The sequence below is a fragment of the Oncorhynchus masou genome, chromosome 30 (assembly GCF_036934945.1).
Source record: "Oncorhynchus masou masou isolate Uvic2021 chromosome 30, UVic_Omas_1.1, whole genome shotgun sequence".
Taxonomy (NCBI): Eukaryota; Metazoa; Chordata; class Actinopteri; order Salmoniformes; family Salmonidae; genus Oncorhynchus; species Oncorhynchus masou.
In genome coordinates, this window is record NC_088241.1 from 71,553,127 (window position 1) to 71,570,297 (window position 17,171).

The 17,171-nt window shown below is 38.4% G+C and overlaps 1 protein-coding gene across 2 annotated transcripts; it reads right to left on the bottom strand.

Annotated features, from left to right (window-relative positions):
- Positions 1–8,797: 8,797 nt before the first annotated feature.
- On the bottom strand, positions 8,798–14,722 carry LOC135522971 (cryptochrome DASH-like). Of its 2 annotated transcripts, XR_010452750.1 has the most exons (4): positions 14,414–14,722; positions 10,400–10,576; positions 9,114–9,631; positions 8,798–9,081 (listed from the first exon to the last, which is right to left on the bottom strand). XR_010452750.1 is itself a non-coding variant. In XM_064949699.1 (3 exons), the coding sequence occupies exons 1-3, from the start codon at positions 14,621–14,623 to the stop codon at positions 9,524–9,526; spliced, it is 495 nt and encodes a 164-aa protein (XP_064805771.1). In that variant the 5' UTR covers positions 14,624–14,722; the 3' UTR covers positions 8,798–9,523. The 2 variants fall into 2 exon arrangements, 1 of the variants encoding a protein (XP_064805771.1); XM_064949699.1 differs by having other exon boundaries at positions 8,798–9,631.
- Positions 14,723–17,171: the final 2,449 nt, after the last annotated feature.

Below are 17,171 nucleotides of genomic sequence, written 5' to 3' on the forward strand. Positions count from 1 at the left end.
CCATATGATGTGTAGAATATTATCCATATATAATGCGTAGATAATTCTCCATACATAGTGATGTGTAGATAATTCTCCATACATAGTGATGTGTAGATAATTCTCCATACATAGTGATGTGTAGATAATTCTCCATACATGATGTGTAGATAATTCTCCATACATAATGTGTAGATAATTCTCCATACATAATGTGTAGATAATTCTCCATATATAATGTGTAGATAATTCTCCATACATAGTGATGTGTAGATAATTCTCCATACATAATTTGTAGATAATACTCCAAACATCATGTGTAGATAATTCTCAATACATAATGTGTAGATAATTCCCAATTCATAATTTGTAGATATTTCTCCATACATCATGTGTCGATAATTCTCCATACATAGTGATGTGTAGATAATTTTCCATACATAGTGATGTGTAGATAATTCTCCATACATAGTGATGTGTAGATAATTCTCCATACATAGTGATGTGTAGATAATTCTCCATACATAGTGATGTGTAGATAATTCTCCATACATAGTTGATGTGTAGATAATTCTCCATACATAGTGATGTGTAGATAATTTTCCATACATAGTGATGTGTAGATAATTCTCAATATATAGTGATGTGTAGATAATTCTCCATACATAAATGATGTGTAGATAATTCTCCAGACATAGTGATGTGTAGATAATTCTCCATAATTAGTGATGTGTAGATAATTCTCCATACATGATGTGTAGATAATTATCCATACACAGTGATGTGTAGATAATTCTCCATACATAATTTGTAGATAATTCTCCATACATAATGTGTAGATAATTCTCCATACATAATGTGTAGATAATTCTCCATATATAATGTGTAGATAATTATCAATACATAGTGATGTGTAGATAATTCTCCATACATAATTTGTAGATAATACTCCAAACATCATGTGTAGATAATTTCCAATTCATAATTTGTAGATATTTCTCCATACATCATGTGTCGATAATTCTCCATACATAGTGATGTGTAGATAATTTTCCATACATAGTGATGTGTAGATAATTCTCAATACATAATGGTGTGTAGATAATTCTCCATACATAATGTGTGGATAATTCTCCATACCATATGATGTGTAGAATATTCTCCATATATAATGCGTAGATAATTCTCCATACATAGTGATGTGTAGATAATTCTCCATTCATAATTTGTATATGATTCTCCATACATAATGTGTGTAGATAATTCTCCATACATAGTGATGTGTAGATAATTCTCCATACATAGTGATGTGTAGATAATTCTCCATACATAATGTGTAGATAATTCTCCATACATAATGGTGTGTAGACAATTCTCCATACATAGTAATGTGTAGATAATTCTCCATACATAGTGATGTGTAGATAATTCTCCATACAGAGTGATGTTTAGATAATTCTCCATACATAGTGATGTGTAGATAATTCTCCATACAGAGTGATGTGTAGATAATTCTCCATACATAGTGATGTGTAGATAATTCTCCAGTCATAATGTGTAGATAATTCTCCAAATATCATGTGTAGATAATTCTCAATACATAATGGTGTGTAGATAATTCTCCATACATAATGTGTGGATAATACTCCATACCATATGATGTGTAGAATATTCTCCATATATAATGATGTAGATAATTCTCCGTACATAGTGATGTGTAGATAATTCTCCATACATAGTGATGTGTAGATAATTCTCCATACATAATGTGTAGATAATTCTCCATACATAAAGTGCAGATAATTCTCCATATATAATGTGTAGATAATTCTCCATACATAGTGATGTGTAGATAATTCTCCATACATAATTTGTAGATAATACTCCAAACATCATGTGTAGATAATTCTCAATAAATAATGTGTAGATAATTCCCAATTCATAATTTGTAGATATTTCTCCATACATCATGTGTAGATAATTCTCCATACATAGTGATGTGTAGATAATTTTCCATACATAGTGATGTGTAGATAATTCTCCATACATAGTGATGTGTAGATAATTCTCCATACATAATGATGTGTCGAATATTCTCCATATATAATGCGTAGATAATTCTCCATACATGATGTGTAGATAATCCTCCATACATAATGTGTAGATAATCCCCCATACATAATGTGTAGATAATTCTCCATACATAATGATGTGTAGATAATTCTCCATACATAATGATGTGTAGATAATTCTCCATACATAATGATGTATAGATAATTCTCCATAGATAATGATGTGTAGATAATTCTCCAGTCATAGTGATGTGTAGATAATTCTCCATACATTGTGATGTGTAGATAATTCTCCATACATAGTGATGTGTAGATAATTCTCCGTACATAATGATGTGTCGAATATTCTCCATATATAATGCTCAGATAATTCTCCAAACATAGTGATGTGTAGATACTTCTCCATACATAATGTGTAGATAATTCTCAATACATAATGGTGTGTAGATAATTCTCCATACATAGTGATGTGTAGATAATTATCCATACATAGTGTGGAGATAAATATCCATACATAATGTGTAGATAATTCTCCATACATAGTGATGTGTAGATAATTCTCCATACATAGTGATGTGTAGATAATTCTCCATACATAATGATGTGTAGATAATTCTCCATACATAGTGATGTGTAGATAATTCTCCATACATCATGTGTCGATAATTCTCCATACATAATGATGTGTAGATAATTCTCCATACATAATGGTGTGTAGATAATTTTCCATACATAGAGATGTGTAGATAATTCTCCATACATAATGTGTAGATAATTCTCCATGCATAATGATGTATAGATAATTCTCCATAGATAATGATGTGTAGATAATTCTCCGTACATAATGATGTGTAGATAATTCTCCATAGATAGTGATGTGTAGATAATTCTCCATACATAATGTGTAGATAATTCTCCATACATAGTGATGTGTAGATAATTCTCCATACATAGTGATGTGTAGATAATTCTCCATACATAATGATGTGTAGATAATTCTCCATACATAGTGATGTGTAGATAATTCTCCTTACATAATGATGTGTAGATAATTCTCCATACATAATGATGTAGATAATTTTCCATACATAATGATGTATAGATAATTCTCCATACATAATGATGTGTAGATAATTCTCCATACATAATGATGTGTAGATAATTCTCCATACATAATGATGTATAGATAATTCTCCATAGATAATGATGTGTAGATAATTCTCCATACATAATGATGTGTAGATAATTCTCCATACATAATGATGTGTAGATAATTCTCCGTACATAATAATGTGTAGATAATTCTCCATACATAATGTGTGGATAATTCTCCATACATAGTGATGTGTAGATAATTCTCCATACATAATGATGTGTAGATAATTCTCCATACATAATGATGTATAGATAATTCTCCATAGATAATGATGTGTAGATAATTCTCCAGTCATAATGTGTAGATAATTCTCCATAATGATGTGTAGATAATTCTCCATATATAATAATGTGTAGATAATTCTCCATACATAATGTGTAGATAATTCTCCATACATAGTGATGTGTAGATAATTCTCCATACATAATGATGTGTAGATAATTCTCCATACATAATGATGTAGATAATTCTCCATACATAATGTGTGTAGATAATTCTCCATACATACATGATGTGTAGATAATTCTCCATATATAATGTGTAGATAATTCTCCATATGTAATGCAGATAATTCTCCATACATAATGATGTGTAGAATATTCTCCATACATAATGTGTAGATAATTCTCCATACATAATGATGTGTAGAATATTCTCCATACATAATTGTGTAGATAATTCTCCTTTCAAATCATGTGTAGATAATTCTCAATACATAATGTGTTAGATAATTCTCCATATGGATAATGGTGTGTAGATAATCACTATACATAATGGTGTGTAGATAATTCTCCATACATAATGATGTGTAGATAATTTTCCATACATAGATGATGTGTAGATAATTCTCCAGTCATAATGTGTAGATAATTCTCCATACATAATGTGTAGATAATTCTCCATATAATGATGTGTAGATAATTCTCCATATAATGTGTAGATAATTCTCCATACATAATGATGTGTAGATAATTCTCCATACATAATGATGTGTAGATAATTCTCCATACATAATGTGTAGATAATTCTCAATATAATGCTCAGATAATTCTCCATTCATAGTGATGTGTAGATAGATTCTCACATCACTATGTATGGAGTGTGTCAATAATTCTCCATACATAGTGATGTGTAGATAATTTTCCATACATAATGATGTGTAGATAATTCTCCATACATAGTGATGTGTAGATAATTCTCCATACATAATGTGTAGATAATCCCCCATACATAATGTGTAGATAATTCTCCATACATAATGATGTGTAGAATATTCTCCATACATAACGTGTGTAGATAATTATCCATACATAATGATGTGTAGAATATTCTCCATAGATAATGATGTGTAGATAATTCTCCATACATAATGATGTGTAGATAATTCTCCATACATAACGATGTGTAGATAATTCTCCATACATAATGATGTGTAGATAATTCTCCAGTCATAGTGATGTGTAGATAATTCTCCATACATAATGTGTAGATAATTCTCCATACATAGTGATGTGTAGATAATTCTCCGTACATAATGATGTGTAGATAATTCTCCATACATAGTGATGAGTAGATAATTCTCCATACATAATGATGTGTCGTGTAATATTCTACATACATATAATGTGTAGATAATTCTCCATTCATAGTGATGTGTAGATAATTCTCAATACATAAGTGATGTGTAGATAATTCTCCATACATAGTGATGTGTAGATAATTATCCATACATAATGTGGAGATAAATATCCATACATAATGTGTAGATAATTCTCCATACATAATGATGTGTAGATAATTCTCCATACATAGTAATGTGTAGATAATTCTCCATACATAGTGATGTGTAGATAATTCTCCATACATAATGTGTAGATAATTCTCCAGTCATAATGAAGTGTAGAATATTCTCCATACATAATGTGTAGATAATTCTCCATACATAATGATGTATAGATAATTCTCCATACATAATGATGTGTAGATAATTCTCCAGTCATAGTGATGTGTAGATAATTCTCCATACATAGTGATGTGTAGATAATTCTCCATACATAATGATGTGTAGATAATTCTCCATACATAGTGATGTGTAGATAATTCTCCATACATAGTGATGTGTAGATATTTGTCAATACATAATGGTGTGTAGATAATTCTCCATACATAGTGATGTATAGATAATTCTCCATTCATAATGTGTAGATAATTCTCAATATATAATAATGTGTAGATAATTCTCAATACATAATGTGTAGATAATTCTCCATACATAATGTGTAGAATATTATCCATATGTAATGTGTAGATAATTCTCCATACATAATGATGTGTAGAATATTCTCCATACATAATGTGTAGATAATTCTCCAAATAATGTGTAGATAATTCTCAATACATAATGGTGTGTAGATAATTCTCCTTTCATAATGATGTGTAGATAATTCTCCTTTCATAATGATGTATAGATAATTCTCCATACATAATGGTATGTAGATAATTCTCAATACATAATGGTGTGTAGATAATTCTCAATACATAATGATGTGTAGATAATTCTCCATACATAATGATGTGTAGATAATTCTCCAGTCATAGTGATGTGTAGATAATTCTCCAGTCATAATGTGTAGATAATTCTCCATATATAATGTGTAGATAATTCTCCATAGTGATGTGTAGATAATTCTCCATATATAATGCGTAGATAATTTTCCATACACAATGATGTGTAGAATATTCTCCATACATAATTTGTAGATAATTCTCCAAACATCATGTGTAGATAATTCTCAATACATAATGTTTAGATAATTCTATGTATGGAGAATTATCTACACATCACTATGTATGGAGTGTGTCAATAATTCTCCATACATAATGTGTAGATAATTTTCCATATATAAGATGTGTAGATAATTCTCCATACATAATGTGTAGATAATTCTCCATACATAATGTGTAGATAATTTTCCATACATAATGTGTAGATAATAAATTGTACATAATGCTTGTTGGTGATAATGTGTAGAAATTTATAATGATGTGTAGAATATTCTCCATACATAACGATGTGTAGATAATTCTCCATACATAATGATGTGTAGAATATTCTCCATAGATAATGATGTGTAGATAATTCTCCATACATAACGATGTGTAGATAATTCTCCATACATAATTGTGTAGATAATTCTCCATACATAATGATGTGTAGATAATTCTCCAGTCATAGTGATGTGTAGATAATTCTCCATACAGTGATGTGTAGATAATTTCCATACATAGTGATGTGTAGATAATTCTCCGTACATAATGATGTGTAGATAATTCTCCATACATAGTGATGAGTAGATAATTCTCCATACATAATGATGTGTCGAATATTCTACATATATAAGCTGCTCAGATAATTCTCCATTCATAGTGATGTGTAGATAATTCTCAATACTTAAGTGTGTGTAGATAATTCTCCATACATAGTGATGTGTAGATAATTATCCATACATAGTGTGGAGATAAATATCCATACATAATGTGTAGATAATTCTCCATACATAATGATGTGTAGATAATTCTCCATACATAGTAATGTGTAGATAATTCTCCATACATAGTGATGTGTAGATAATTCTCCATACATAATGTGTAGATAATTCTCCAGTCATAATGAAGTGTAGAATATTCTCCATACATAATGTGTAGATAATTCTCCATACATAATGATGTATAGATAATTCTCCATAGATAATGATGTGTAGATAATTCTCCAGTCATAGTGATGTGTAGATAATTCTCCATACATAGTGATGTGTAGATAATTCTCCATACATAGTGATGTGTAGATAATTCTCCATACATAGTGATGTGTAGATAATTCTCCATACATAGTGATGTGTAGATCATTGTCAATACATAATGGTGTGTAGATAATTCTCCATACATAGTGATGTATAGATAATTCTCCATTCATAATGTGTAGATAATTCTCAATATATAATGGTGTGTAGATAATTCTCCATACATAGTGATGTGTAGATAATTATCCATACATAGTGTGGAGATAAATATCCATACATAATGTGTAGATAATTCTCCAGTACATAATGATGTGTAGATAATTCTCCATACAAATTTGAGATGTTCTGTTCCAACCGCCGTGTCTTTGTGAGACGCAGAGTAGGTGAACGGATGATCTCCGCATGTGTGGTTCCCACCGTGAAGCATGGAGGAGGAGGTGTGATGCTGCTTTTCTGGTGACACTGTCTGTGATTTATTTCAAATTCAAGGCACACTTAATCAGCATGGCTACCACAGCATTCTGCAGCGATATGCCATCCCATCTGGTTTGCGCGTAGTGGGACTATCATTTGTTTTTTAACAGGACAATAACCCAAAACACACCTCCAGGCTGTGTAAGGGCTATTTGACCAAGGAGAGTGATTGAGTGCTGCATCAGATGACCTGGCCTCCACAATCACCTGACCTCAACCCAATTGAGATGGTTTGGGATGAGTTGGACCGCAGAGTTAAGGAAAAGCAGCGAACAAGTGCTCGGCATATATGGGAACTCCTACAAGACTGTTGGAAAATCATTCCAGGTGAAGCTGGTTGAGAGAATGTCAAGAGTGTGCAAAGCTGTCATCAAGGCAAAGGGTGGCTACTTAGATTCTTCAAACATATAAAATATGTGTATTTGTTTAACACTTTTTGGTTACTACACGATTCCAAATGTGTTATTTCATAGTTTTGATGTCTTCAGTATTATTCTAAAATTTAGAAAATAGTAAAAATAAAGAAAAACTCTAATTAGTGTGTCCAGGATTTTGACTGGTAATGTTTATCCAACGAGTCTCCAGCTTAACCAAAACATGGCCGCTTCTAGTCACCTTGATTGAATCCACCTTTCTCACCTAATGGGGATCCATAATAAACCCCAGGAAGAGTAGCTGCTGCCTTGTCAGGGACTAATGGGGATCCATAACAAACCCCAGGAAGAGTAGCTGCTGCCTTGGTAGGAACTAATGGGGATCAATAATAAACCCCAGGTAGAGTGGCTTCCAGTTGAAGCTCGCATCCGCTACAAGACCATGGTGCTTGCCTACGGAGCTGTGAGGGGAACGGCACCGCAGTACCTCCAGGCTCTGATCAGGCCCTACACCCAAACAAGGGCACTGCGTTCATCCACCTCTGGCCTGCTCGCCTCCCTACCACTGAGGAAGTACAGTTCCCGCTCAGCCCAGTCAAAACTGTTTGCTGCTCTGGCCCCCCAATGGTGGAACAAACTCCCTCACGTGTGCCAGGACAGCGGAGTCAATCACCACCTTCCGGAGACACCTGAAACCCCACCTCTTCAAGGAATACCTAGGATAGGATAAAGCAATCCTTCTCACCCCCCTTAAATGATTTAGATGCACCCCATTGTAAAGTGGCTGTTCCACTGATGTCAGAAGGTGAATTCACCAATTTGTAAGTCGCTCTGGATAAGAGCGTCTGCTAAATGACTTAAATGTAAATGTAAATGTAGAGTAGCTGCTGCCTTGTCAGGAACTAATGGGGATCCATAATAAATACAAATAGGAAACATTACGACCAGCATCAACATGTTTATTATGAATTATTATAAAGATATGGCTGCTTTTGTAGAGAGTAAAAAACAACCAATACAGGTACTACCTCAAATGGTTCTGTGAAGTAACAAGTCAATAGAAATTGATAAAACATATGAAACATGTGAAACATAAAAACAGTGGCAATATAAAACGGAAACAAAAGAGTTGTCTTATCACCCCACCCACTCAGCAGTACCTTCTCAAAACCAAATGTCACACACTCATCCCCCCGTACAAAGCGGGGATGGGTCAAACCATCCACCTGTACAAAGAGGGATGGGTCAAACCATCCACCTGTACAAAGCGGGGATGGGTCAAACCATCCACCCCATACAAAGCGGGGATGGGTCAAACCATCCACCCATACAAAGGGGGGATGGGTCAAACCATCCACCCATACAAAGCGGGATGGGTCAAACCATCCACCCATACAAAGCGGGGATGGGTCAAACCATCCACCCATACAAAGCGGGGATGGGTCAAACCATCCACCCATACAAAGCGGGGATGTGTCAAACCGTCCACCCGTACAATGCGGGGATGTGTCAAACCATCCACCCATACAAAGCGGGATGGGTCAAACCATCCACCCATTCAAAGCGGGGATGTGTCAAACCATCCACCCATACAAAGCGGGGATGTGTCAAACCATTTCCTTACGGAAGCCTAACAGTTCTTTCAGTCTTTTCAGTCAGTCTGCTCCATCAGAAGTTCTTGCTCTTGGAGAAGTAGAAGTCTATTCCTCTGTCCTTGTGTTGTTTAGGGGTGTGGGATGGACCAGTCTTTCCTCTGGCCGAGGGCCCAGCACCAGTCTGCAGAAGACTTTACATTTAGAACCAAAACCTTGAAATTGATGTGTCACAAGAGAATAGTCTTGAAGTACCTTTTTTATAAAGACAGGTTCACATAACAAATGTCTCAGGAGACCACGACCGTGAAGTGACATTTTTGGGACAGGTTGTTAGCACAAAAAAAATGAATTAATCAATTAAATTCTTAAATTATTCTTATGACCATTTGGGTCCTTTTATTATATATATATATATTATATATATATATATATATATATATATATATATATATATATATATATATATATATAGTCCTTTTATAATATTATATAGAGGGCATTCGGAAAGTATTCAGACCCCTTGACTTTTTCCACATTTTGTTACATTACAGCCTTATTCTCAAATGTATTAAATTAATTGTTTTCCTCATCAAGCTACACACAATACCCCATGATTACATAGTAAAAACTGGTCTTTAGACATTTTGCCAATTTACTAAAAACAAAAATTGGGGAAAAAAAAATATTTAAAAAAAAGTAAGGCTCTCCCATTTCCACAGAGGAACTCTGGAGCTCTGTCAGAGAGACCATCGGGTTCTTGGTCACCTCCCTGACCAAGGCCCTTCTCACCCGATTGTACATTAATCATAACTGGTAGAGCCATTCTAGAAACGTAGATCTACATACACCACTAAATTTCTGATCATAACCGGTAGAGCCATTCTAGAAATGTAGATCTACATACACCACTTCCTTTTTCTATGAAATTCACATCTTTAACAACACCCACCGGCTTCTTGTTGGTGTGGCGACTCCATTCTGGCGCCATGACAATGGGGGAAGGGTATGTGTCGTTGAGGGACACCCGTGCGTGAGACAGGGAGGCGGAGCTAAGGGTCCATGGTGCGTGGACCTCCCCCCCTCTGATCCCCTTGAGCTCTGGGATCCAGTGTCTAACATAGTCCCCCTGAAGAGGAGAGACAATCACTAGTTATTACAAACCTAAGTGTCTAACATAGTGTCCTTGAAGAGGAGAGACAATCACTAGTTATTACAAACCTAGTGTTTCACATAGTGTCCTTGAAGAGGAGAGTGTGAGGGCATTTTGAAGTTAAATCTTATTAATGCTTGTGAACTGAAATATCTTCTTTAAGCCTAGGCATTGGTCTTGAGTTTGTTAAAGAAACTAACGCATATACAGATAGAACAGTGTGTGTGTGTATTAATAAGAGGCCTGTTCTAACTGTGTGTGTAGCAGGACCCCATGATTTTTTTATTTTACCTTTATTTTACTAGGCAAGTCAGTTAAGAACAAATTCTTATTTTCAATGACGGCCTAGGAACAGTGGGTTAACTGCCTTGTTCAGGGGCAGAACGACAGACTTGTACCTTGTCAGCTCGGGGAATTGAACTTGCAACCTTTAGTCCAACGCGCTAACCACTAGGCTACCCTGCCGCCCCGGTCGCTTACCAAAGAGCTGACAGAAACTAACCGGTTCCTCTTCACTTAACTGGAGACAAAGTGTCATATTCTGCACACCAGTGATAGAGCTGTTATGTTTGGAGCCTGTTTCTGGGTGAAAAGTTCATGTTGTGTGTGTGTGTGTGTGTGTGTGTGTGTGTAGAACATACAGTTGAAGTCAGAAGTTTACCTACACCTAAATACATTTAAACTCAGGTTTCACAATTTCTGACATTTAATCCAAGTAAAAATTCCCCGTCTTAGGTCAGGAAGGATCACCACTATATTTTAAGAATGTGAAATGTCAGAATAAAAGTTGAGATAATTAGTTATTTCAGCTTTTATTTCTTTCATCACATTCCCAGTGGGTCAGAAGGTTACACACACTCAATTAGTATTTGGTAGCATTGCCTTTAAATCTGGATGTCAGAAGGTGAATTCACCAATTTGTAAGTCGCTCTGGATAAGAGCGTCTGCTAAATGACTTAAATGTTAATGTTAATTGTTTAACTTGGGTCAAAAGTTTCAGGTAGCATTCCACAAGCTTCCTACAATAAGTTGGGTGAATTTTGGCCAGAGCTGGTGTAACTATGTCAAGTTTGTAGGCCTCCTTGCTCACACAAGCTTTTTCAGTTCTGCCCACACATTTTCTATAGGATTGAGGTCAGGGCTTAGTGATGGCCACTCCAATATCTTGACTTTGTTGTCCTTAAGCAAATTTGCCACAACAATGGAAGTATGTTTGGGGTCATTGTTCATTTGGAAGACCCATTTGCGACCAAGAATTAACTTCCTGATTGATGTCTTGGGATATTGCTTCAATATATCCACATCATTTTCCTCCCTCATGACGCCATCTATTTTGTGAAGTGCACCAGTCCCTCCTGCAGCAAAGCACCCCCACAACATGATGCTGCCACACCCGTGCTTCACGGTTGGGATGGTGTTCTTTAGCTTGCAAGCCTCCCCCTTTTTCCTCCAAACATAACGATGGTCATTATGGCCAAACAGTTCTATTTTTGTTTCATCAGACCAGAGGACATTTCTCCAAAAAGTACAATATTTGTCCCCATGTGCAGTTGCAAACCATAATCTGGCTATTTGATGGCGGTTTTGGAGCAGTGGCTTCTTCCTTGCTGAGCGGCCTTTCAGGTTATGTCGATATAGGACTCGTTTTACTGTGGATATACAGTGGGGCAAAAAAGTATTTAGTCAGCCACCAATTGTGCAAGTTCTCCCACTTAAAAATATGAGAGAGGCCTGTAAAAAAAAATCCAGAAAATCACATTGTAGGACTTTTAATTAATTTATTTGCAAATTATGGTGGAAAATAAGTATTTGGTCAATAACAAAAGTTTATCTCAATACTTTGTTATATACCCTCTGTTGGCAATGACAGAGGTCAAACGTTTTCTGTAAGTCTTCACAAGGTTTTCACACACTGTTGCTGGTATTTTGGCCCACTCCTCCATGCAGATCTCCTCTAGAGCAGTGATGTTTTAGGGCTGTTGCTGGGCAACACAGACTTTCCACTCCCTCCAAAGATTTTCTATGGGGTTGAGATCTGGAGACTGGCTAGGCCACTCCAGGACCTTGAAATGCTTCTTACAAAGCCACTCCTTCGTTGCCCGGGCGGTGTTTTTTGGGATCATTGTCATGCTGAAAGGCATTGTTCACCAAACTGTTCCTGGGTGTTTGGGAGAAGTTGCTCTCTGGGGATTATTTATTCATGGATGTTTTCTTAGGCAAAATTGTGAGTGAGCCCACTCCCTTGGCTGAGAAGCAACCCCACACATGAATGGTCTCAGGATGCTTTACTGTTGGCATGACAGGACTGATGGTAGCGCTCACCATGTCTTTTCCGGACAAGCATTTTTCCCAAACAATCGGAAAGGGGCTTCATTAGAGAAAATGACTTTACCCCAGTCCTCAGCAGTCCAATCCATGTACATTTTTACAGAATATCAGTCTGTCCCTGATGTTTTTCCTGGAGAGAAGTGGCTTCTTTGCTGCCCTTCTTGACACCAGGCCATCCTCCAAAAGTCTTCGCCTCACTGTGCATGCATATGCACTCACGCCTGCCTGCTGCCATTCCTGAGCAAGCTCTGTACTGGTGGTGCCCCGATCCCGCAGCTGAATCAACTTTAGGAGACGGTCCTACTTGCTGGACTTTTTGGGCGCCCTGAAGTCTTCTTCAGAACAATTGAACCGCTTTCCTTGAAGTGCTTGATGATCCGATAAATGGTTGATTTAGGTGCAATCTTACTGGCAGCAAAATCCTTGCCTTTTGTCGCCCTTTTTGTGCAAAGCAATGATGATGGTACATGTTTCCTTGTAGGTAACCATGATTGCCAGAGGAAGAACAATGATTCCAAGCACCACCCTCCTTTTGAACCGTCCAGTCTGTTATTAGAACTCAATCAGCATGACAGAGTGCTCCCCAGCCTTGTCCTCGTCAACACTCACACCTGTGTTAACGAGAGAATCACTGTCATGTCAGCTGGTCCTTTTGTGGCAGGGCTGAAATGCAGTGGAAATGTTTTTGGGGGATTGCCATCATAAAAACTGAGGCAGCAGACTTCGTGAAAATTAATATTTGTGTCATTCAAGACTTTTGGCCACGACTGTACATCATTTGGGCCGACAGTGAAATGTGCTTGCTTGCCCATCTTGGGGGAACCGTTGAGCTACTGTTAGAGGAAGTATGTCTGGAGTGACTTCCTGTCACCTTGGCACCTATTGTCCTCACTCAGTTGTGACAGACTGAGACAACCTTTTCATTATAGTCTGTACCCCGTAACACAGTTTCGTCTCTCCTCCTGTACACACACACGTGCATAAGATCATGTGTTTGCATAAGATAGCTAGAGTATATTAGGCTTACGTACTCTTTGTACAGGAGGCCCTCACTTCATTTCACCTGTGTGGGTGGTGCGCCCTCCTCCTTATTATAATACCTTGATTGATTATTGAGTATGCCTCTCCTCATTATTAGTTTAAGGTAGAATTTCCACCACAAGAGACAATCGCTTATTACAAACCAATGTCTAACATTGTCTCCTATCCTCTTCAAGGGGACAATCACTTGTTATTACAAACAGTTTCTCAAAGTTGCCATAGCAGAAACTTTCTGGGTAATTGTATGGTATATTGCTATAGCATCCTCCTCCCTTTATGTGTTAACCCCAAGGAAGCAGACATCATAACATCAGATAACTAGTTATGAAGCAACTAGCTTTGGAGACTGGATGATCTAATCTGACATGCCAATGTTGCAGATCTTTCACCTTCAGGTAACACTGTGGTAGTTCTACAGTGTTTATTGGTCAGACTGAAACATACGTTGTTGTCGTAGTCGAGTCCTTGTTTGATCATGTTGAACTTCCTGTTCTCTCTTGGGTCATTTCCTATCCCCGCGCTGTAAAGCCAGTTACCATAGTTACTGCTCACGTCATGGTCCACCTGGAAGTAGAGAGATGGAACTGATTGGTCAGGCCTCCGGTTACTGTCCACTACTGGTCTCCTAACCAGCCTGGTGTGACCTGAAACCATTCAATATGTATACCCAGAGTCATACATTTATCTAAATAAAAGCCTTAGGATTTTAGTTCCATGTTGCCCTATCGCAGGCTGGGTCTAGTTCCCACCACCTTGGATACATCTGTCCTATAACAGGCTGGGTCTAGTTCCCACCACCTTGGATACATCTGTCCTATCACAGGCTGGGTCTAGTTCCCACCACTGTGGATACATCTGTCCTATCACAGACTGGGTCTAGTTCCCACCACTGTAGATACATCTGTACTATCACAGACTGGGTCTAGTTCCCACCACTGTGGATAAATACATCTGTCCTATCACAGGCTGGGTCTAGTTCCCACCACCTTGGATACATCTGTCCTATCACAGACTGGGTCTAGTTCCCACCACCTTGGATACATCTGTCCTATCACAGGTTGGGTCTAGTTCCCACCACCTTGGATACATCTGTCCTATCACAGGCTGGGTCTAGTTCCCACCACTGTGGATACACCTGTCCTATCACAGACTGGGTCTAGTTCCCACCACCTTGGATACATCTGTCCTATCACAGGCTGGGTCTAGTTCCCACCACTGTGGATACACCTGTCCTATCACAGACTGGGTCTAGTTCCCACCACCTTGGATACATCTGTCCTATCACAGGCTGGGTCTAGTTCCCACCACTGTGGATACACATGTCCTATCACAGACTGGGTCTAGTTCCCACCACTGTGGATATATCTGTCCTATCACAGACTGGGTCTAGTTCCCACCACCTTGGATACACCTGTCCTATCACAGGCTGGGTCTAGTTCCCACCACTGTGGATACATCTGTCCTATCACAGGCTGGGTCTAGTTCCCACCACTGTGGATACACATGTCCTATCACAGACTGGGTCTAGTTCCCACCACTGTGGATACATCTGTCCTATCACAGACTGGGTCTAGTTCCCACCACCTTGGATACACCTGTCCTATCACAGGCTGGGTCTAGTTCCCACCACTGTGGATACATCTGTCCTATCACAGACTGGGTCTAGTTCCCACCACCTTGGATACATCTGTCCTATCACAGGCTTGGTCTAGTTCCCACCACCTTGGATACATCTGTACTATCACAGGCTGGGTCTAGTTCCCATCACTGTGGATTCACCTGTCCTATCACAGGCTGGGTCTAGTTCCCACCACTGTGGATAAATACATCTGTCCTATCACAGGCTGGGTCTAGTTCCCACCACCTTGGATACATCTGTCCTATCACAGACTGGGTCTAGTTCCCACCACCTTGGATACATCTGTCCTATCACAGACTGGGTCTAGTCCCACCACCTTGGATACATCTGTCCTATCACAGACTGGGTCTAGTTCCCACCACTGTGGATACACCTGTCCTATCACAGGCTGGGTCTAGTTCCCACCACTGTGGATACACCTGTCCTATCACAGACTGGGTCTAGTTCCCACCACCTTGGATACATCTGTCCTATCACAGGCTTGGTCTAGTTCCCACCACTGTGGATACACCTGTCCTATCACAGACTGGGTCTAGTTCCCACCACTGTGGATACATCTGTCCTATCACAGACTGGGTCTAGTTCCCACCACCTTGGATACACCTGTCCTATCACAGGCTGGGTCTAGTTCCCACCACTGTGGATACATCTGTCCTATCACAGACTGGGTCTAGTTCCCACCACTGTAGATACATCTGTACTATCACAGACTGGGTCTAGTTCCCACCACTGTGGATAAATACATCTGTCCTATCACAGGCTGGGTCTAGTTCCCACCACTGTGGATACACATGTCCTATCACAGACTGGGTCTAGTTCCCACCACTGTGGATACATCTGTCCTATCACAGACTGGGTCTAGTTCCCACCACCTTGGATACACCTGTCCTATCACAGGCTGGGTCTAGTTCCCACCACTGTGGATACATCTGTCCTATCACAGACTGGGTCTAGTTCCCACCACCTTTGATACATCTGTCCTATCACAGGCTGGGTCTAGTTCCCATCACTGTGGATTCACCTGTCCTATCACAGGCTGGGTCTAGTTCCCACCACTGTGGATAAATACATCTGTCCTATCACAGGCTGGGTCTAGTTCCCACCACCTTGGATACATCTGTCCTATCACAGACTGGGTCTAGTTCCCACCACCTTGGATACATCTGTCCTATCACAGACTGGGTCTAGTTCCCACCACCTTGGATACATCTGTCCTATCACAGACTGGGTCTAGTTCCCACCACTGTGGATACACCTGTCCTATCACAGACTGGGTCTAGTTCCCACCACTGTGGATACATCTGTCCTATCACAGACTGGGTCTAGTTCCCACCACCTTGGATACACCTGTCCTATCACAGGCTGGGTCTAGTTCCCACCACCTTGGATACATCTGTACTATCACAGACTGGGTCTAGTTCCCACCACTGTGGATACATCTGTCCTATCACAGACTGGGTCTAGTTCCCACCACCTTGGATACATATGTCCTATCACAGACTGGGTCTAGTTCCCACCACCTTGGATACATCTGTATCACAGACTGGGTCTAGTTCCCACCAC